At 63.7% G+C, this 20,859-nt stretch overlaps 3 protein-coding genes and 1 long non-coding RNA gene across 5 annotated transcripts in view; 1 reads left to right on the forward strand and 3 right to left on the reverse strand.

The window, feature by feature from the left end:
• LOC121101421 (translation initiation factor IF-2-like) lies at window positions 1-4,385 on the reverse strand. Its single transcript, XM_040624935.1, has 3 exons — window positions 4,328-4,385; window positions 3,686-4,251; window positions 1-130 (listed from the first exon to the last, which is right to left on the reverse strand). Exons 1-3 carry the CDS (start codon window positions 4,383-4,385, stop codon window positions 86-88), a joined length of 669 nt encoding a protein of 222 aa, XP_040480869.1. The 3' UTR covers window positions 1-85.
• Window positions 4,384-16,923, forward strand: DGKQ (diacylglycerol kinase theta). The gene is made up of 23 exons (XM_040625389.1): window positions 4,384-4,669; window positions 7,254-7,333; window positions 7,907-8,006; window positions 8,385-8,470; window positions 8,554-8,679; window positions 9,131-9,284; window positions 9,367-9,438; window positions 9,595-9,695; window positions 9,802-10,040; window positions 10,133-10,223; window positions 10,316-10,370; window positions 10,496-10,557; window positions 10,929-11,079; window positions 11,458-11,496; window positions 12,091-12,206; window positions 13,556-13,707; window positions 13,881-14,029; window positions 14,127-14,305; window positions 14,650-14,750; window positions 14,928-15,074; window positions 15,175-15,286; window positions 15,366-15,518; window positions 15,692-16,923. The coding sequence occupies exons 1-23, from the start codon at window positions 4,384-4,386 to the stop codon at window positions 15,791-15,793; spliced, it is 2,853 nt and encodes a 950-aa protein (XP_040481323.1). The 3' UTR covers window positions 15,794-16,923.
• Window positions 4,674-7,919, reverse strand: LOC121101548. The gene is made up of 3 exons (XR_005833540.1): window positions 7,222-7,919; window positions 6,787-6,887; window positions 4,674-4,729 (listed from the first exon to the last, which is right to left on the reverse strand). It is a non-coding gene; the product is annotated as an uncharacterized LOC121101548 (long non-coding RNA).
• Window positions 16,405-20,859, reverse strand: part of TMEM175 (transmembrane protein 175) — a 25,070-nt gene continuing 20,615 nt past the window's right edge. For both annotated transcript variants that reach the window (XM_040625388.1, XM_040625387.1), the window contains 3 exons: window positions 19,535-19,613; window positions 19,251-19,386; window positions 16,405-17,804 (listed from right to left, as the gene is read on the reverse strand). In XM_040625388.1, coding sequence (XP_040481322.1) covers window positions 17,147-17,804; window positions 19,251-19,386; window positions 19,535-19,613 — 873 coding nt within the window. In that variant the 3' untranslated portion in view covers window positions 16,405-17,146. The remainder of the gene's footprint in view (window positions 17,805-19,250; window positions 19,387-19,534; window positions 19,614-20,859) is intronic.

Below are 20,859 nucleotides of genomic sequence, written 5' to 3' on the forward strand. Positions count from 1 at the left end.
CAGTCTTAACGGCGGGTACGAGCTGTGAGTCATGAGTGGTCGGTCCCGCGAGGACTTGGCTGGAACAGCAGTCACGACGCTGTTTTCAATCAGCCTTGTTAGAGGTGCTGGTTCTCCTTCTCTTCTCACCCTGGAAAATGATGTTGAAAAATTGTTATGAGAAGAGACAATAAAAAATGACGATGAATAATGTATCCTAGTGGAGTGCCCTGCAGTTATGAGTAAGAATCGTGGTATTTTCTGGATTTTGTGGTGTTTGTGCTCTTAGTCCATCTCTAAAAGCTTATGACTTCTTATCTCATTCTGACTACGTGATGTAAAGTGATGTAATCTAATTCTGTGACGATGTGCATTTCTTCTGGAAGAGAGAGGCTGCCGGTCGCCGTGTTGGGACCCTGCCTCACCCACACGGCCAAGGCAGGCCTGGTGGCCTTGGGAGCTGGAAACGTGGAGCCAGGAGCATCTCTATGGCCTCAGGGCAGGCAGTGCTTGAACAGGACGCAAAGGCCCTCCCCGGAAAGGAAAGGGTGATCCGCTGGAGGCAGTGAAAACTTAAGAAGGCCTGTTCACCCAAAGCCACACGGAGAGTGACAGGACCACCCTGGTGTGCAGGAGGCGGGGCTGACACAGGGAACTTCCGGATTCACGGATCCTGGGATCGCCAACTCACGGGCTCACGAAAGGTGTCCGTAAGCCCACACGCAGCACTCCGGCACGCCCGCGGCTGATCCAAGACGGAGCGTGGCCCGACGTTCCCGGAGACGAGGCGGCACCCTGCCTTCTCGGTTCAGCTCGTGCTGGAAACAAGCGTCCTGTCCGTTGTCTGTCTAGTGCCACATGTCCCGCATTTTCGTGCCTTTGGTTGGTGACTCCGTTGCTTAAGATGACCCCCCTGCGTGGTGCTGACGTTCTCCCAGGGTTCCAAGGGCCAGAGGCTGTGACGGGCCCCAGAGAAAACCGCGTGCTGGGAGGGTTCTGTTCAGGCGTGAGGCACGGTGATGTCGGCCTCATGGTTCTCGATGAGTCAACAGTGTATTCGGAAAGGTGCCTTTAGCAGAAGCCACACGGCACAGGGTTCTTGTTGAGCCGCTTGATAAAAACACTGTGACCGGAGGCTCCCAGGAAGCTGACCCTGCATGCCCCAGCAGCCCGGTTGCGTGCTCGTAGACTCCGTATCCCGCGTGAGGCGTGGCAGCGCAGGTGGCCGGAGTGGACTGTAGCTTGACGTCACCTCCAGAGCGTGTAAGTAACTACAGAGTCGATAAGGAGAAGATGCTCAGTAGAAACTGATCCAGACACTGAAGCGAACAGGCCTTCCAGGAAGAGCCGCAGCCGGCGAGTCGATCCGTGAGGAACAAGAGTGAGAACCACACCAAACCCACCAGGAAGGCTGAAATTGGGAGACCGCAGGCCGTCACGGAGGTGCCAGCCGAGGAAACTCTCGGCGTTGCTGGTGGGCGTATACACTTTTTTTGTGGTTTATTCTTCTTGGGGTTATCTGCTAGAGGTGAGCACAGCATGACCTATGGCCCTCAAGGTCCTCCAGGGGACGTGTGTGCACATGGACCACAGCTCCTGGAAGCATTTTTCCTCGCAGCCAAAGTGCTGCGCGCACAGGCCATTCACAGCGGAAGGGACAGACCGTGTGGTGTCCCGGCAACGTGGCCAGAGACACACGCGGTAAAGAGACCCTCGCGCCACTCAAAACAAAGCGGGGGCGTAAGGCGCCAGCACCAAATCACGCCGGGGCCTCTGCGATCTCACAGGGTTCTGTAACAAAGTACCATGGACTGAGCAGTTGAACACAGTTGATTCTGTCCCTGAGTCATATGTTGAAACTCTAACCCCATGGGAGTACTGGAGGCGGGGCCTCCGAGGGGCAATAGTGTGGGCCGGGGGCTTATGCATGGAAAAGAGACCTCCTCTCCTGCCCTGGGAGGAGCCAAGTGAAGCGCCCCCGCCTGCAACTCAGGCGAGGCCCCCACCAGAACATGGCCGTGCTCCACCGCGATCTGACTTCCAGCCTCCGGAACTGTGAGAAGTAGATGTTGTTCAAGCCCCAGTGCCGCGCTTACTGGAGACCCGAGGGAAGAGAAGGGGAGGGGCAAAGCTCTCCCAGAGACATGGGCGCGGGCGGCCAGATCCTTGAGGAGCGCTGTTCTCCAGGCACAGATGTTTCAGGGTCCACTGAAGCTGCTAACTGTGTTGGAAGGGTCCCAAGAGTTCACGGGAAGGGTTGATGGCACGTCTGCCGTTTCCGCTGGCACCCCACATCAGAGAGCACAGTTACACTTCTGCAGAAATGGGCACACGATACCCCTTCTCCAGGTGTTTCCTCTGACCTCCTTGCTTTCTCACGCATGGAGAGATATGTCCTGAGGTCCTGTTTCCTAAGAAGTCAGCTGTAGTTTGCATGGTGCGGAGTGGTCTTCCTTAGAAACCTGTGCCTTCTCAGGCACCATGGCTGGGTTATAACCTTCCCAGGGTCAGGAGGCAGGTCAGTCCTGGGGCCTGGCCCTCACCTGTGACTTGCGACCTGGCTGAGGCAGGTTCAGGGAGTTGGTGCGTTGAAGCCAGAATGGGGGTTCTGAGGGGACAAGGAGAGGAGTGACCCCAGGGCCTTTTCCCTCTGTTTCCCTTGCTTGGTTGCTTTCCTGCTGCCCACAGCCCAGCTCCTCCTGGGCACTCAGGCCTCCTCCATCCACAGCTGGCACCAAGACATTTGAGTGGCATTTCCAGGCTTCTTTATTTTTCAGTTTGTTGTCGGTCGATCCCAGAACTCGGCTCCAGGAGGGCAGACTTGCCAGCCCAGTGCTCTGGGTGCACAGTGAAGGTTTCTGGACAATGAAGAACCCTCCCGGGAGTGAGGGTGAGTCCTCCTGCCTTTTCAGCCCCCTGTCTGGCACTGCCCTCTCTCTCTCTCTCTCCCTCTGCTGTCCACACCTGGAATCCCCTCAGCAAAATAAGGCACTGTAACCCTCCTGTCTCTCCCTCCACAGGCCCTCCCAGCAGGCCCAGCACACTTCCAGGCATTGCCTTGGTGGCCTTCTTCGTGTAAGCCCTCCCCCCACCGCGGACATTATTCTCCTGGTTGGATGCCCCACCCTGTTTTTCTCTTCCTGTGGGACCGTGGGCTCTACCCTTCCCCGACCCACGGAGCCAGCCCCTCCCTGCAGCCCCTGCTTGTCCTTCTGGGTCCCCAAGAAGCCCCTTGCCACGATGCCCATTTCGGCCGAGTGCATTGCACTCTGCGCTCAGGCCCACAGAAGCAGGGACCCTGGAGTGATGGCATTCCCGGCATTCTGGCAGGCGATAGGGTCAGGGTGACCTTCTTGACACGTCCCCGCCCGTCCCCAGCGCCGCCTGGACAAAACAAAGCCATGCGTTCTGGGGTCCGCCCTGGAGGAGCCAGACTTCTCGGCAGGGCAGGCGAGGCGCACTGCCTTCCCGGGAGTGCGGTGGGGCAGGTCTTCCTAGCGCGGGGCGGGGGCGGTCGAGGAGGGACCTGGGGAGCGTGGGCACAGGCCGGCCCCGGATGGGAACATGAGGCCAGGAACCGGAGGGAGGGCCCCTCGGGCTTCCCACGGGAGAGCTGATGGGAGCCGGCACCATCTGCGAACAGGCGGGGCAGCAACGTCGGCATGCGGAGGGGGGAATGCAGGCCCCGACTATCGCGGACACGGACCCTCATGACGTCCCCATCGGCGGTGAGGACAGGGGCCGGGCCTGCAGGTACTCGGGGTAAGGCAAGGCCCACGTGTGCGAAGACACAGCGCACCCGGCCGTCCACGCATGGCTGGCGGGGGCATGCGGGGGCATGCAGGGGAGGCGGGCCTTGGTTCCCGACCCCACCCTCGGGCCTCGGGGATGCGCCGCGCGCTCGCAGGGCTTCCCCGCGCAACCGCGAACCACCGGCGGGATCCGGGTGTCGCGTGGGAGGTGTCCGTCTGCGCAGGCGCGGGTCTGGGCGCCGCAGGTGCAAACGCCTCGCGCCGGCGTCGTCGGGAGGCTGCGTGCGGGGAACCCGGTCCCGGTTCCGGGCGCAGGCTGTCGGCCGAAGGCCAGACCCATCCCCCTGCCCTCCAGGCGGCCCCAGGCGGCCCCCGACTCGGCCCGGGCTCGGAACCGGCTCCGCAGGCCTGCCCGCCGGCCTCCCGCGTCCGCCCCGCCCCAGCTCAGGCCCCACCCCCGAAGGCCCACCGCCCCAGGCCCCGCCCCCCGGCCGCTCGGCCCCCGCCCCCGAGCGCGCGCCTGCGCAGTGGCGGCGGGCGCAGTCGGAAGCCCGGCGCGGACGGCGGGGTCGACCGGGAGGCGGCAGCCCTCTCACCCGCAGCGCGGACCCGGCCCTCGCCCGCCGCCGGGGCTCGGGCCGCCCGGGCAGGCATGGCGGCGGCGGCCGAGCCCCGGGCCCGTGCCTGGCTCGGCGGTAGCTCGCCGCGCCCGGGCAGCCCGGCCTCCAGCCCGGAGCTAGGCGGCAGAGGCCGCGCGCGGCCGGGGCCGGGGACGGGGCCGGGGTCGGGGTCGGGGTCCGGCCCGGAGCGGGCGGGCGCCAGGACCCCGGGCCCCGCCGCGTCTGGCCACAGCTTCCGGAAGGTGACGCTCACCAAGCCCACCTTCTGCCACCTCTGCTCCGACTTCATCTGGGGGCTGGCCGGCTTCCTGTGCGACGGTGAGCGCCCGCGACCCCATCACAGACCCCAGCCCCTGGCCCAGAATGGCAGCTCCTCACCTGCAGTCCCAGCAGTGGCCTCCTCAGGACAGCCGCTTGCCCCACGGGGCAGGAGTGTGCTGGCCTCAGACCCTCTCCAGGGAGGTGATAAGGACTGGCTCTTCCAGGGCCTTGGGGGCACCAGGTGGCTTCCCAGGACTATGGGCCTCAGGAAAAACCCGCTCCCTGGGCTCCCTCACTTGGGTCGGGATTCAATGGGGGGAGAGCACTGTGGGCTGCATGGGGCAGGTGCAGTGACTGGGTGATGAGTCCAGCCCACCCTGAGCTGGTGTGACTCGTCTGGTCTCCTCTGTCCCAGCAGCTGGGTCAGCAAGGGGCAGCAGTATGGCCAGGCAGGGCTGGTCTGGGCCACTGGTTCCTGTGCCCTAGTGCTGGGCCTTTCTTGCCCTGCATGCACACTGCTGCCCTCAGGGGCCAAGTGCAGCATGCCCCAACAGGGCTCCCACCTCGATGCCAAGCTGGTTGACTGGGTGAGGAGGCCCTCCCTCCTCTGGCTCATTGGACAGTGAGGGTGCAAACTTCCAGGATCTGGTCTCTTGCAGTCCTGCTCCCTCTGGCAGGACAGGTGGGTGGGCCCTAGGGACCACAGCTGCCCAGGGATGTGGAAGGTGGCACGTGGGGAGCCTGTGCTCCAGTCGAGGAGACAGGCTTTCGGCTCTGGGGACATAGGGACCACGTATGCCAGAGTTTATAGAGAAGGCTTGACCAGGTCTGGTGGAGGAGACTGGGCCCCTCACGCAGGATGCCTTCTGACAAAGAAAATGGCATGGTTAATCTGACTCTCTAGTGCTGTACCAGGTGGCCTGGCCAGCTGGTATGGGTGGAGTCTCCCCTAGATTCTCTCATATCAGAAACACTGCACTGTCTTACCTTCTCCCATGCCAAGAGGCTCACTTGAGCGGGGAGAAGTGCTTGTGCAGGCTGAGTCAGCTTTAGGTCTGAGGCTAGAGCAGGACCTCTGCACAGGTGAGAGGTAGTGAAGGTAGGGCTCCAGGTCTGAGGCCAGACTCCAGGTCCTCCTCACTGCTATGACCTCCTGCAGGTGGGGCTCTAGGTCTAAAGGGCGAAGCAGCTCGTGAAAGGAGGCTGGGCTTGGGGGTGATGTGGAGGCCATCCCTGGGCAGCTGTGTGGATGTCCTCCCCACCTCTGTGGAGAAGGGGCTGGTAATCTTGGCAAGCAGAGGGGCCTGACAAGGGTGTGGGAGGAAGAGCCTTCTCCCCTGCCAGGGAGTACCCAGGATGTGGGATGTGGGATGTGGGGTGGTCAGGCACTATCTCCATGGGCCAGAGGAGCTGGGTGCCACCTGCCCACAGCTGCTGCCTTCTGGGACAGAGCTAGTCTGGGTGCCCTGAAGGGGAAGCTAGTGGGAATGCTCACCCTTCTTCTCCGCCTCCACATTTCTTCCGTCTGACCCCAGCCTACTATAGTTTTTCTGAAGCGAGACCTCAGGGCTGTTCTTGCTAGCTTGTGGAGGACCTGTCTGCCCCCTCCTCTTAGGGACTGGGTGGGTAGGGCTGCGGTGGGTGGGATGGGGCTGCCTCAAGCCTCCCCGGTCACACTTTTCACCAAGGGCTAAGTTGGAGAGTGAGTCCTTCTGCCACCTGCCCACTTCCCAGCCTCCTGCTGCCTTGTCCCACCCATCCCACCCCAGTGGGGCCCAGCCGAGCTCCCCCGTCCCCTCCCTAGGCCCACTCACTGCTGCTTGTGCTGTCAGGAGCTGCTTCCTCTTGTACCCTCCCCCCACCCTGTCCATCTCTGGGCCTCCCTTCCTAGCTGCCTGCACCTCCAGACGGTGGCCCTTGGGAGCACAGCATCTGTCTGAGTGCTCACTGCCTTTAGAGCCTCTGGGCTGTCTACCCCTCTGGGCAGGGGCAGGTACAGCCATCCCTGGGCTGGCCACCCTGCCTGTCTCGGGCGGTCCTGGCCCGTTACACACTGGCTCTGGTCTCGGTAGGCACGCAACACACGGGAGGGATAGTTCGGGGTCTTTAGGGTTGTGGGGGAGTGAGGGAATCATGTTCTGGTGAAGCTGGTCTGGAGGGAGATGCCCACTTACCTGCCTGCACCTCAGGACCAACAGTTTGGAGTGTGCCGCTGTGTGCAAGGGGCCACCCTAAGACTCCGTTCCAGGACACACCGTCACCCGCACTCCGGGCTCTGTGGGGATGAGAGGTGGGGTGGGGCAGGGGGTCAGGCTGTCCGTGGCGCTTCAGTGGGGGAGGCTGTGGCCATGCCCTCCCTCTGCCCCCACAACAGTGGAGATGGTGGCAGTCACCTTCTCCATTACTCATGGCTGGGTCGGAGCTGGGGGGGTGGGCCGCAGAGGCTCACCCCACGCACCCCCCCTTCAGCTCTGGCAGAGTGGGCCCACTGTGATCGGCACACGGCCCTGTCAGAATGCTGGCACCGGCTGTGGCCCTGGGTGGTTCTGCTGGCCAAGGCCTCCCTTCTGCATGCAAAAGCCTGCGGTCTCAATGCACGGTCGACTCACAGGGGCCAACTCACGCAGCTCTCATTCCGCAGTCTGCAACTTCATGTCCCACGAGAAGTGCCTGAAGCACGTGAAGACCCCCTGTGCGGGTGTGGCGCCCAGCCTGGTCCGAGTGCGTATGGAGTGTGGGCAGAGGGCTGGGGAGGCCGGCTCTTGTGGCAGGTTCTGGGCTGAGAGTCAGGCTGGCTGCTTGGAGGGGGTGGTTTGGGCCCCCAGGATGCTGACTGCATCCCTGCTTGTGAGCCCTTCCCAGAGCAGCAGCCCGGCCTCACTTCCCACTGGTCCTAACGCCTCTTCCTCTGGGGTCCCTGGCACCCAGCATCGTGCGTCCCGCCTGTTGGTGGGCCTCGTCCGTGTGTGCTTCATCCAGCTTGCCTTGGACGTATCGTGGGGCAGGGGAAAAGCCTGGAGGAAGCAGCCAGTGCCCAGGCTTCCTGCAGAACCAGCAGGGGTATTCCCTGCAGAAGGGGTGGCCTGGCCTTGGTCCTGCAAGGACTCTGAGGAGAGTGGGCAGTTCCAGCAGGGGGTACAGAGGGGCCGGGGAGGATTTGGGGGGCCTGCAGGGTTCAGGCAGGTGGTGTGGGTGGCAGTGGGCGCTCTCTGGGATGTAGAGGATGAGACCTGCTGGTGCTGGATGGGTCCTGGCAGGTAGGCCCTGGGCTGAGGGGGGCTCTGCGTCCCGCAGGTCCCTGTGGCCCACTGCTTCGGCCCGCGGGGTCTCTACAAGCGCAAGTTCTGCTCCGTGTGCCGTAAGGCCCTGGAGGCCCCCGCGCTCCGCTGTGAAGGTACTGCTGAGCCCACCAGGCTGCCCTCCGGTCTGCGCCCCTCACCAGGGTCCTGATCTCTGCTGCCCAGGGTGCCCCACACCTCGCTGTGGCCAGGCGGCTGGGCAGGAGTTGGGCTGGGGGGGGGCACCGATGGGGGGACATGTTTGTGGGTTCTCGAGCTGCCCTCCCAGGGAAGCAGGTGCGGGGGGCCAGGCAGGGAGAGATGAGAACCTGGCTCCCCTCGTCTGAGAGGTGGGGGCACCTGCTCCGCACGACAGGAAGGGTAAAGGAAGTGTGTCCAGGACTTGCGGGGGACGGGCTTGGTAGAGACGCCCGAGAGAAGGGGGCGGGGCTGTGGGGAGCGGCGAGAGGCCCTTAACCCTGCCCGCCCCCCAGTGTGTGAGCTGCACGTTCACCCCGACTGTGTGCCCTTCGCCTGCAGCGACTGCCGCCAGTGCCACCTGGACGGGCACCGGGACCACGTGAGTGCGCACGGTCGGCCGCCTGAGCCTGGGGGCGGGGGCGTGCTGGGGGCTGGCTGAGCCACTGACGGTCCCCTCCGCAGGACGCGCACCACCACCACTGGCGGGAGGGGAACCTGTCCTCCGGTGCGCGCTGCGAGGTCTGCAGGAAGACGTGCGGCTCCTCCGACGTGCTTGCGGGCGTGCGCTGCGAGTGGTGCGGCTTGCAGGTGGGGCTTTGCGGGTGGGTGGGGTCCTGAGGGGCGGGTGTGCGGGTGGGGCTTTGAGGGGTGGGGGGGGTCCTGGGGGGTGGGGGTTCTGGGGGGTGGAATGGGACTGTGGGGTTCCTGAGGGGCGAAGCCGGGGCGGGTGCAGTGGGGAGGTGGGGCTTTGTGGGATGGGGGTGGGGGTCCTGGGGGGTGGGGCAGGGTGGATGTTTTATCCTGTTGGAAAGCAGGATGGAGGTCCTGGGAGCAGGTGCGGTGCGTCCTTCCGTCCTCACCCGTCTGCATCGCACTCTGTCGGGGCAGGGGGTGGTCCCCGTTGTACAGAGTTGGGGACCCTTCTGCTCTGAGGGAGGCGCTGCCCACTTGTGCGCTCCGTCGCAGCCTGCGTAGGGGACATGGGTCCAGCGTGGGCCCCGCAGAGTGGCTGAAGGCCGGTCCATGCCCGCATCTCCAGGCGCACTCAGTCTGCTCGGCGGCGCTCGCCCCGGAGTGCACGTTTGGGCGCTTGCATACCATGGTCCTGCCCCCTGCGTGCGTGCGCCTGCTGTCCCGGAACTTCAGTAAAATGCACTGTTTCCGCATCTCTGAGGGCTCAGCCCCAGAGACAGGTGAGTGGAAGGCTGCGCTGGGGCCGGGCGTGCGGGCCAGGGGTAGGCCCCCAGTGAGAGGTCAGCTGTGTCCCTCCCACAGGTGAGGGGGACGATGGTGTGGACGGAAGCACCCTGGCTGGCCTGAGCAGAGAGGTGCTGGCCCCGGAGTCCAGTAGGTGCCTCTTAGCTGTTGCCCGCCTGCCCGCCCGGTACCCCCATCCGGTCCCTTGTACCCCCTGTCCCCATTCCCATCCCTCACCCCATCCCCTGTCCTGTCTCCAGCCAGTACTCCACTCCATGGACCCATACCCACTTGTCTCTGGCCCAGGCAAACAGACCCTGAAGATCTTTGATGGCAACGATGCTTTGCAGAGAAACCACTTTCGAGTCATCACTGTCCCCCGCCTGGCCAGGAGCGAGGAGGTGCTGGTAAGAGAGCCCCCGCAGGGGCCGAGGCAGGGCCTGTTCCTGGGGGTGCTTTTGTGGCATCCAGAACGGCCCCGGCTCCTGTCCACATCCGGCCGCCACCCTTCAGGAGCTGGCGCTTCGGGCTTACTACGTCGCGGAGGACCCTCGAGACTTCGAGCTGCAGGCACTCCCCCCACCTGTGCTCGCTGCGGACACCGGGGCACGGGGCAAGACCCGGGCCAGTGGGAGTGCAGAGGAGGAGGGCAGCAGAGGCCCTGGGTCCCGAGAGGCCGCACCGGAGGCCTGGATCATCCGCGCTGTGCCCCACACCCAGGAAGTCTTGAAGATCTACCCTGCCTGGCTCAAGTGAGACCCAGGCCCAAGGCCCAGGGTCTGCCGGCGGGAGTTGGGAGGGGTGGGGGCCATGTGACCCAAGCTCCTGAGATTGTTCCCTGCAGGGTGGGTGTGGCCTACGTGTCCATACGTGTGACCCCACAGAGCACTGCCCGGACCGTGGTGCTGGAGGTTCTCCCGCTGCTCGGACGTCAGGTGTGTATGCTGCTGTGGGCTCGGCCGGCCTGGTGGGAGTCCTCGGGGAGTTGGGGGTCCAGGCCTGATGCCTCAAACTCCGCCCCCCACAGGCCGAGGGTCCTGAGAGCTTCCAGCTGGTGGAGGTGCTCATGGGAAGCAGGCAAGGTGAGTGGTAGCCTGCGGTGATGTCCCCTGATCTGCCCCCCGGGTGCCCTGAGGTCTTAGGGTAGCTATTTGCAGCCGTGGGCATGGCACCTGGTGCCCACGGGCCTTGCCTGTCTTTCTTGCAGTCCAGAGGACGGTGCTGGAGGACGAAGAACCCTTGCTCGCCCGGCTTCGTGACATCCGGCAGGTCATTGGGTGTGAATGCTGGTCCCTGTGGAGCCGCCAGCCTTTGGCCATGGCTGCTGCTTCCTAGCGAGGGACCCTGTCCCCAGGACAACACGTCCATCCTGGCTGGCAGTGCCAGCCCCCCTGGGCCTGGAGGGTCTGTCTGCTTGCTCATGTCACCTTTTTCTGGAAGGTGGGGTTTTGAGCCACAGACCCCACCCCCCAGAGCTCCCCGAGGGGACTTGAGGGGCTTGTCCCAAGGGAGGAAGCCCGTGTTTCCTTTTCTGTCTCTGTGTGGTTCAGCCTGGGGAGTCTTTCTGGATGGAGGGTGGAGGGGCCGGGTGCTGCGGTGCCCTCCCTGAGTGCTCCGCTCAGTGTCCCGCCTCCCCACAGACGTCCCTGCGGCAGATGACCCAGACGCGGTTCTATGTGGCTGAGCGCAGAGTTGTGGCCCCTCGTGTCTCCCTGTATGTTGCTGGCCTGCCTCCCGGCCTGTCTGCCCAGGAGTATGGCAGCCTACTGGACGAGGCTGTGGCCACCAAAGGTGTGATTACCTGGGCTGACCTGGGGTTACTGGCTACTGGTGACCGGGAACGGGGAGGAGGGGACGGGTTCTCCTGCTCCCCTCCTCCGCCACTCGCTGTCTGAGCTTTTGCCAAGCTGGTTCCCGCTCAGTGGGTCTCTGTCCTCACCTCCGGGGCCCAAACCACTCACCTCCAAGGGGCTTCTGCGACTCCTGAGGTCCAGCCTCTGTCTTTTCTGCCCTTGGCTCTGAGCTGAGGAGGGACATACGGGCCCCTGCTGGGTTGGGCACCGACTGCGAACAGTGGCAGCAGGGTTGGCCTCAGAGGCTGGGCGGGGCCGCCTGGGGTAGGCGGAGTGGAGACCACGTGCCTCCCCTGATGGCAGCCTGTCTTTGCAGCCGGCCTCGTGTCCGTGAGCCACGTCTACTCCTCCCAAGGTGAGCTGCTGCCCTGGGCCGTGCTCAGACTTGGCCAAAGGTCATTCTCTGGAGCGAGGTAGAAAGGCCTGCCCTTCTTGCCTCCGTGTTCAACGTTCCATTTTGTTTAGGACCTGACCTTTTTCTGGGGAAACCCTGTGTGAGGGACACATTTCTGTTTTTTTCCCTGGCTCACGGCTGTCGTGCTTTTGCTAGAATGTGACTGAGTTGCAGAGAACTTTTCTCCAAAACTTGTTCTGCCGTTGGGTTTGCATCTTTTTTTCGTGGGAGACTTCAGGTCTACCCAGAAGTGGGAGGACATTCCCATGAGCCCCAAGTCCCTTCTGTGGGTCCCCAGCAATCATCAGTGTCCTCCGTTCTTCTGGGTGTGTTCCCCACCCCCGCAGGGGCCCTAGGGATGAGGGTGTGCCCAGCCACGCTGCCCTCTTCCATCCACCTCTGTGTCCTGTCTCTGAGCTTGGCCGTCCTTAAAGGCTCCATGGGGGACGGTGGTGCTGTGTCATGTGGATGCCATTGGATGGCCAGACCCAGGGTCCCTTCTGGCGGCAGGATGCGGGGAGGCTGCTGTCTGAGCTTATAGCACCCCTGCTGCAGGTGCGGTGGTGCTGGACGTGGCCTGCTTTGCGGAGGCAGAGCGACTGTACATGCTGGTCAGGGACACAGCTGTGCACGGCCGGCCGCTGACGGCCCTGGTGCTCCCAGACGTGCTGGTGAGTGGGCGCCGTCAGGGACATGGTTCACACCAGGGGAGGAGCCTGAGGTCCGGGGGTGAGAGGCCTGCACCGTGGCTGACGGGGGGAGGACCACAGGCCGCAGTTCCCACCCCATCATGGCTGCCTCCTAGAGGCTGTGTATGTGCGGACCTCCTGGCAGGCCCTTGTCTTCTCTCTGGTCACCGGGACCGGGCCCACTCCCCCTGCTTGGGAGGCCTCGGCCACCTCTGGCCAAGAGGTGGGACTCCCTCACTTTGGACACCGTCTGGAAGAATGAGCTGGGGCGAGCCCAGGGCAGACACCACACGGGTCAGGGCAGGGTGATGGGCCACAGCTGCAGGTCCCGCCCTACACGCCATTCCTTTGCCGGCAGCCTCTGGTCCTCAGCCCTGCTGGCCCCTAAGGGTTCAGCAGAGCTATTTGTGGCTGCTCCGTCCCTGGCCCCGTCCAGGTGAAACAGAATCAGGGTGGAGGGAATTCATCGTCTGCGACTGGGTGGGCGACGCCTGGGCCTGGCTGCCCTTCCCCCCCCCCCCGGAGCTGGCGCCATCCCGCTGTCCTGGTGAGGGTGCAGCCCCTGTGGGTCAGGGCCCCCAACAGCTGGCCGTGCTGGCAGGGCTGTGTGGGCAGTGCCGACACACACGTGCTCCCTCCTGGCAGCTACGTGCTTTGGGATGACCGCAGGCAGCCCTGCCCGGGGGTCACATGTCGCCCCAAGTGTGTCCTTGGCTTTGAGCTGTTGCTGAACCTGTGCCTGTTACCTAGCACCTCCCACCGGGGGCCCCAGTGCCCCCCACTGTCCTCACCATCGTGGGGACGTCAGCCCCTGCCTGCTGTCCCTGGGCACTGCGTTTTGGGGGTGGTTTGTTGGGAGAGGGACTTCTGCCCATGGGAGATGGGGCCACTCTGTGAGCCTGGCTGCTCCTGCTGTGTGCGGTGTGGGTGGGCAGGGACCCTGAGATCTGTAGGAGGGGCAGGTGGAATCCCACGTGGGTACCCAGCCTCGGCATCGGCTGCGGGGATCAGGCTGTGGGCATGGTCTGGCCACGAGGCCCACGGTGGGTGGGGCATGGCCTGTGAGCTCAGAGCTCCAGGCTGCCCGGACCCATCCCTGCCTCGTTGGCCACATCTGCGGGTGCCCCCTCTGCTGTGGGGGGTGCCCTGAGTGGTCAGTGGCAAGGTGGGGATGGCCAGGTACCCCCCCGGGCCCCATGTGTGCCTTCCTCGGGTCGGGGGCTGGCCCCAGGTGGGCTCAGGCTGGGTGGGCTCAGGGTTGGAGAACTTGCCACCCCCCCCCCGTGGGGTGGCCTTGAGAACCTGCACTAACCCAGCCCCCCATCTGTCAGCACACGAAGCTGCCCCCAGACTCCTGCCCCCTCCTAGTGTTTGTGAACCCCAGGAGTGGAGGCCTCAAGGGCCGTGACCTGCTCTGTAGTTTCCGGAAGCTGCTGAATCCTCACCAGGTCTTTGAACTGACCAACGGGGGGCCTCTTCCCGGGTGAGTGTGGGGGTCCCCGCCGTGCTGCTCACAGCCCGAGCGTCAGGAGGGGTGCTTGCATGCACCTGTCGAGAGGCCAGAGGGGACAGAACCGTGCAGGCCATCTGCGTGGGGCCCAGGTGCTGCCGCTGGCATGCACGCGTGTAGAGCGCTTCCTGTTTGCCTCCCGCCAGGTTCCACGTGTTCTCTCAGGTGCCCTGCTTCCGGGTGCTGGTGTGCGGTGGGGACGGCACCGTGGGCTGGGTGCTCGCCGCCCTGGAGGAAATGCGGCACCGTCTGGCCTGCCCGGAGCCTTCCGTGGCCATCCTGCCGCTGGGCACAGGTGGGGTCAGCCAGCAGGTCTGGGGACAGGCCTGGCGGGGGGGTGGGGGAGCGGCTGGGTAGGTGGGTGTGGACAGTCTCGTCTTGCCCCATCCCAGGGAATGACCTTGGCCGGGTCCTCCGCTGGGGGGCGGGCTACAGTGGTGAGGACCCCTTGTCCGTGCTGGTGTCGGTGGATGAGGCTGACGCTGTGCTCATGGACCGCTGGACCATTCTGCTGGATGCTCACGAGGCTGGCGGTGCAGAGAACAGCGTGGCAGACGTGGAGCCCCCCAAGGTAACAGTGTGGCGCCTGTTGGGCCCCCCGCAGGCAACTCGACACTTCCGTCCGGGGAGTCAGGCGCCTCCCGGCCACCACCTGCTGTAGGTGCCAGGGCCACCCCCTTTGTGGGGAAGCTGAGGCAGGGTCAGCTGTCGGCAGTGGCTTGCTGGTGACATCGCAGACTGGCTGGCTCAGATGCTTGCCTCCTCCTGGGTGCAGAACGATTCCAGGACAGAAGCGGCTCTGACAGCAGCAGCAGAGTTGGGTTGGAGACGAGGAGGCTGGACCCAGCTTGGGGGAGGTGGGGAGCACCTGGTGGGGGCTGACCAGAGTCATGGAAGAATGTGTCTTGTCTCCAGATCGTGCAGATGAGTAACTACTGTGGGATTGGCATCGATGCAGAGCTAAGCCTGGACTTCCACCAGGCACGGGAGGAGGAGCCTGGCAAGTTCACAAGCAGGTGCTGGAAGATCAGGGATGGAGGCTTGGGACTACTCCAGACAGCAGGGCCGCCCTCTGGTGACAGTGTGCTTCCTGGGGATTCACCAGCAGTAATTGGTGGATGGGACTGGAACTTGGGGCTGTCTTAGGCGGGGCCAGGCTCCACCCTCACGGTAGGCGCGCACCGCCCCTGCAGGTTCCACAACAAGGGCGTGTATGTGCGAGTGGGGCTGCAGAAGATCAGCCACTCCCGGGGCTTGCACAAGGAGATCCGTCTGCAGGTGGAGCAGCAGGAAGTGGAGTTGCCAAGCATCGAGGGTCTCATCTTCATCAACATCCCCAGGTACCAGTGGGTGGGGCTCCAGGGGGGCTCTGGCCTCAGATGGGGCTTGCGGCCCTGGCCCAGCCTGCCCACTTACCCGTGTGCCCCTCCCTCGGTGCAGCTGGGGCTCAGGGGCCGATCTGTGGGGCTCCGACAGTGACTCAAGGTTCGAGAAGCCACGCATGGATGACGGGCTCCTCGAGGTGGTGGGGGTGACGGGCGTCATGCACATGGTGAGTGCAGGCAGGCGGGGTGGGCCCCGGCGTGGGACCACAGCCCGCTGAGCCCAGCCGGCCCTCTCCCCTCTGCCAGGGCCAGGTCCAGGGCGGGCTGCGCTCTGGTATTCGCATCGCCCAGGGGTCCTACTTCCGTGTCACTCTCCTCAAGGCCACGCCCGTGCAGGTGGATGGCGAGCCCTGGGTCCAGGCTCCTGGACACATGATAATCTCTGCTGCAGGCCCCAAGGTACCACGGGGGTGAGCTGGGCGGGGCCTGAGAGCTGGCTGGGCCCCGTGGGTACATGGAGGGGAGGGGCCCACAGGCTGAACCCTACCCCCCCACACACCCCTTCTATAAAGCGGGCTGAGACCGTGCCTGCAGTATTACTCGGCCCTTTGACCTGACCTGTCCGGGGACAGGCCCACATGCTCAGGAAGACCAAGCAGAAGCCCAGGAAGGCGGGGACCCCCAAGGATGCCAGAGCAGATGGAGTGCCTGTCTCTGAAGGGGACCCCAAGTAGAGGAGGGCCCTGGAGCAGCGTCCCTGTCCAGCAGCAGCCATCAGCCAGCAGTGGATGGACTTGCCTACAGCTTTGACTGGGGGATGTCTCCCCCTCACCCCTGTGCCACGTGGAAGCTGCCGGGCACGTGGCAGGTGTTTCCCCCCTGGCCTCCGATCCAGTGACAGGGTGGGTGCGGGGCTTTGGCTGGCCATTTGTCCCGTCCCCTGGGGTCCAGGCCACCATCCTGGGTGGCAGGCACTTCTCCCTTTGCGTCCCCCCACCATCCCTGTGCCCGTTGAGCTGGGCAGCACTGACACTTGGGCCATCCCCCTGGATGCTCCTAAGAGTGTGCCCAGTACAGACCCCGAATGCCCTGGCCACCAGGTCCTCCAGCCTACGTTCCCACTGAGGGCTGGGTGGGGGCACCTACCACTTGTCCTGGGGGAAGGTGCCTTCTCTCCTGGCCCTGCCACTGTGGAGGAGCTGCTTGGGCTGCACCTGGAGGGTCCCCAGGCCAGGTGGGCTTGCCCAAGATCCCGAAGATGGAGCAGGAGGGGAGCTGGGCCCTCACAGGGGTGGGGCAGAGCGTGTCCGGAAGGGACCAGAAGCAAACCCGTGGAAGCCTGGGCTGGGAGGTCCAGAGGAGCCAGCTTTAATCACCTGTTTGCCAACGATCAGCATGCCCGTTCCCAGCGCCTGTCCGGCTGACCAGACGTCTGGGCCTCCCGCCACGCTGAGTTCAGACAGGCCCCGGGTCAGTCTGGGGCATCTCCAGAGTCCTCCAATGAAAGGCCCAGGAACCACATTTCTCCACCTGTCCTGGCTCTTTGCTGTCGGCTCCGCCCTGACAGCCCTGTGTCCCCCAAGCTTCTGCCCAAACTGCACAAATGCACTGTAGTGGCCATTTGTGGCGGAACATTCATATCACGTGCCTCCAGCACGCAAACGTGTGTTCACCATGATGTCTCCGGTGGCGTCATTAGTGTTTGCTTTGCAGGCCTTGGCGTTGGTTCCGGTCTGTAGTGTCTGTTCTTCTGTATTTAAGTGAGTCTGTGTGCCCAGATGGGGCAGTGTGGGCTTGGCACCCAGGCCCTGTGTACCTTGTCACTACCTGAATGGAAGCATAAATTATATCCAGGACAAATACAGTGTGGGCATTGCTGTCCTGCTGCCGTCTTCTCTGTCCCCTCAGGGCGGACGCTGCGGGCTCCCAGCTTCACGAAGATGAAGGATGCGGGCCCAGGACGGATGGACACACAGAAGCCAAGCTCCTGTCTGCAGAAGCAGAAAACCCCCCGAGGGCTCTAGAGAATGACGAAAATAAAAACCAACATGGGCCAAGCGCAGGCCGGGGCAGGCGGGCACCTGGAGCTAGCAGGCGGAAGGGAGGAGCGGGGCCCGCGCGTCCTCCTCGCCCCCGCGTGCCGGCCGGCCGAGGCCCCGCAGGGCCCGCAGGACGGCCAGGGCCAGGCGGACGAGGAGGCGCAGCAGCAGGAAGGTGAAAGGCACGGCGATCTGGGTGAGGTGGAAGATGGCCGTGCTGAATCGGCTCAGGAAGCAGGTGGAGGCGAAGGCCAGCAGGCTGGCGCAGGGGTACAGCGCAAGCTTGGCGAACATGAACGCGTGCTCACGTCCGCCGAACCGCGCCGAGGGCCGCAGCGTCTCCCCCTCGTGCAGCAAGGCCGTGGTCCAGATGGCAAACTGGAAGATGCTGGCGAAGAAGATGATGGCGCAGCTGACGCGCACGCTCTCGAGCTCGTCGTGGGGCCGCCGGGCGAAGGCCGAGGTCTGCTGGTAGGCCAGCGGGAGGCCGCCCACGAAGGCCAGCGAGAGCGTGTTGAGCAGCCCCATGGACGGCGTGGCCTTGCGGATGTGCAGGAAGAGCGAGTGGTGGGCAAACCAGAGCAGGCCCACCGTGGCGAAGGAGCCGAAGTAGGCCAGGAAGTGCGGCCCGTACACGCTCAGCGCGGCCACCAGGCTCCCGTGGAACTTCTCCTTCACGTCCTTGGAGTCCGGGACGTTGTCCTCGCTGAGGACGGGCAACACACAGCATTTGTCCCGGCCTCCACGTGGGGCTCCAGGTCAGGGCTGCAGCCCCCACCCCGTCCCAGCCCCGACGGGGGCTGCCCGCTCCCGGGCACGCTTGCGTTTCAGAGGAACGACATGGAAAGCTATGGTTAGACCCTCAACGCACACCGAGTATGCCGAGCGATCCATGTTGTTCATCTGAGGTGCAGAGTTCACAGCGCCTGTCTCTGCCCACAGCCCAGGGCTCGTGAGCAGCACTGCCCCCACAGCCACTCTGGCCTCCGCAGTGAGGTGCTCATGAGGTCTGTCCACTCCCTTGCAGCTGCCCATCCACCTGGGTGGTGGTCCCGCAGATCTCGGCAGGGAGGTCAGCCTCTGTGGTTCTCATTGCTGGGCCAAACATTGCTGGAAGGAACGACCCTAATGCACGTCTCAGGATTCTCCCCGCCCCGTGGATGTCCCCAAATGCACAGAGAGCCCGTCCGTATTCCCAGGCTGGGCGGAAGTAGCCTGAGACACCTCCAAACTCACAACGGTGGGCTACACATGTGTTTGGGGGGGTGGAGCTGCAAGCGTCTGAAGGTAGAGGCACGAGCCCCCGGGGGTGGGGGCTGCGGCTCTGAGTAGAGGCCCCCAGCCTCCACCACTTCTTGCAGCCGCTCACGAGGGAACTGGGGCTGGCTCGGCCCCGGCAGCAGAAGCAAAGCCAAATCATTCTGGAACCTTAGGTCTAGGCCTCTGAGATTGGCACGAATGAATATTGGCTCCCAAATTTAAAAAATTCACAAATTACAGTAGGAAAAAGCTATCGAGAGAATTAAGAGAACTAACACTTTAGACCATCACACACAAAATGTAAAATCAAAAGGGTGTAACCTGTCCAACAAAATAAGAACGTACTACAATAGGACCAAAGAACCAAGAGGCTCTAGAAAAGAATGGAAAATATGAAGAAAAAACAACAACAAATGAAACACTGAAAAATGCAGTAACTAAAATGAGAACTTTGACAGAAGGAAGAGGGAGGTCAGGTGGAGCAACAGCACACAGTGAAGGGAAAACTGAGCAGAAGGGAGGACGCAGGGGAGGGGAGGCAGGGAGACCTGGGAGGGGGAGCCCTGGGGAAGAGGGGGAAAGGGTTGGGGGAGACCTGGGTGGGGACTTGGGGGTGAGGCCTAAAGGGGGAGGAAAGCACTGAAGTGGGGAGGCCCGTGCACACCCATCTACCAGCTTGGGGAAGGGAGGAGTGACAGGAGGAGTCCTGTGTGCCGCCACTGCCCCCCACCCCCCAGCAGCACAGGAGACCCTGAACTCTGGGGAGCTCTGTCCAGGGTGGGACGACTCCTCAAAGGGAGGGTTGGCATCAGGAGACCTCAGCACCTGCCTCTGTAAGGTTGGGTGATGAGAGGTGGGCCGCGGACCCCCTCCCTCAGGCCTGGGTCCTTACCAGATGTCCAGAATGAGGAGTGTGGCTACGATGGCATAGACCCCGTCACTGAAGGCCTCCACCCGCTCCTTGCTGAGAGGTTCGTGCAGGTCAAAGGTGAAGAACTCCACGCTGTGAGCTGGGGGCTCTTGGGGGCCTGTGGACGTGCCAGGAGGGAGGAGCTGGCCAGTGGAGGGGACTGTGCAGGGACGCCTGGCCGTCATGGGTGCCTGGCCCTTTCCATGCTCCACAGGCCTTGGGGAGCAGTGCCGAGGCCCCACACACCAGCCTGCCCGAGCACCTACCCACAAGCCTGCCCTTGCACCAGCTGAAGGCCTTGCTGACGTAGGGGAGGAAGATGACCGTCGCCATCAACAGGTACGACTGCGTGAGACACACGACATGTCAGGAGGCGGTGTGGTGCTGGAATCCCACCCAGAAGCCATCCGCTCCGAAGGGTTGGCAGCACGAGCAACAGAAGAAAACACAGGTGAATTCTACCTCATCAAGTTGAGAAACCTGTGGCTCCAGAACGCGGGAAGACACCAGCAGAGCGCACGGCGGACGAGGGTCTGGTACCGGGGCAGGGGGCTAGGGCTCCACAGCAAGGACACGAACACCCAACCCAACGTGGGCAGAGGACCTGAGCAGACATTTCTCCCCAGAAGACACACCGCAGCCGAGCCGCACGCGGAAAGGTGGGGAGCATCACCCAGACTCAGAGCAACGCAGGTCTAAGCCCCGGGCAGAGCCCACCTCACGGCCCGCAGGACGGCTGCTCTCACAGGAGCAGAGACCGACGAGCCTGGGCGAGGACGTGGGGAAACTGGAACCCCGTGGGGCGGGGGCGGGGGGGCGTGTAAGATGGCGCAGCCGCGTGGAAAACAGTGTGGAGGGTCCTCCAAAAACGAAGCACTGAATGAGCCCACGGCCCGCAGTTCCACATCTGGGTAGGTTCCCCGAAGAACAGAGAGCAGGGTCTCGAGGAGACGCCGGCACCCCCGTGTTCACGGCCGCGTTGCGCACGGCCGCTAAGACAGGGAAGCACCCGGGTGTCCGTGGACGGATCAACGGGTAAGCAAACTGGTCCTTCCAATGACCTCCGACGGGAGGGTGGGAATCCTGATGCCTGCTACAACGTGAAACCATTACGTTGAATGAAAGAAGCCAGACGTAAAAGCCTGTTTTATGATCCTATTTACATGAATTACCCAGAATGGGCAAAGCCACGGAGACGGGAAGTAGATCAGGGGTTTTCCAGGGAGCAGGGTGTGGTGGGGGCTGGTGACTGCTAGTGGGGTGGGGCTCTGCTGCGGGGATGGGAACATTCCAGAGTAGGCAGAGCGGTGACTGCATGGACGCCGCCGCTGGACCGGGCAGGTGGCAGTGGACATGGTCTTGTGAAGTTTACATTGTGCACACACGTTACCTGAAAAAGGGTTCAGGGCCGGGTCCTGAGGCAGCCCTGCAGATTCCCTGTCCTGGGCCCTGGCAGCATGAGCCCTCAAGGCCCCACACCACCCAGCTGCCACCCCTGCAGGGAGGGCCCTTCTCCTGTCGCCCCTGCCCCATCCCATGCCTGCCCCCCCACCCCGTCCTGCACACCCAGTACTTCGAGGTCGCCTGATGT

The sequence above is a fragment of the Ursus maritimus genome, unplaced genomic scaffold (genome assembly GCF_017311325.1).
Source record: "Ursus maritimus isolate PB19 unplaced genomic scaffold, ASM1731132v1 scaffold_8, whole genome shotgun sequence".
Classification (NCBI taxonomy): Eukaryota; Metazoa; Chordata; class Mammalia; order Carnivora; family Ursidae; genus Ursus; species Ursus maritimus.

What these genes read in the sequence shown, in the direction of transcription:
- DGKQ (XM_040625389.1), top strand. Translation starts at nt 4,384, where the DNA reads ATGGCGGCGGCGGCCGAGCCCCGGGCCCGTGCCTGGCTCGGCGGTAGC. An exon ending in GGCCGGCTTCCTGTGCGACG is followed by an intron (nt 4,670 to 7,253) that starts GTGAGCGCCCGC and finishes CTCATTCCGCAG; the next exon opens with TCTGCAACTTCATGTCCCAC. An exon ending in TGGTGCTCCCAGACGTGCTG is followed by an intron (nt 12,207 to 13,555) that starts GTGAGTGGGCGC and finishes CCCATCTGTCAG; the next exon opens with CACACGAAGCTGCCCCCAGA.
- LOC121101421 (XM_040624935.1), bottom strand. Translation starts at nt 4,385, where the DNA reads ATGCCTGCCCGGGCGGCCCGAGCCCCGGCGGCGGGCGAGGGCCGGGTC. An exon ending in GGGCCGGGTCCGCGCTGCGG is followed by an intron (nt 4,252 to 4,327) that starts GTGAGAGGGCTG and finishes GCCACTGCGCAG; the next exon opens with GCGCGCGCTCGGGGGCGGGG. An exon ending in CCGATGGGGACGTCATGAGG is followed by an intron (nt 131 to 3,685) that starts GTCCGTGTCCGC and finishes ATCATTTTCCAG; the next exon opens with GGTGAGAAGAGAAGGAGAAC.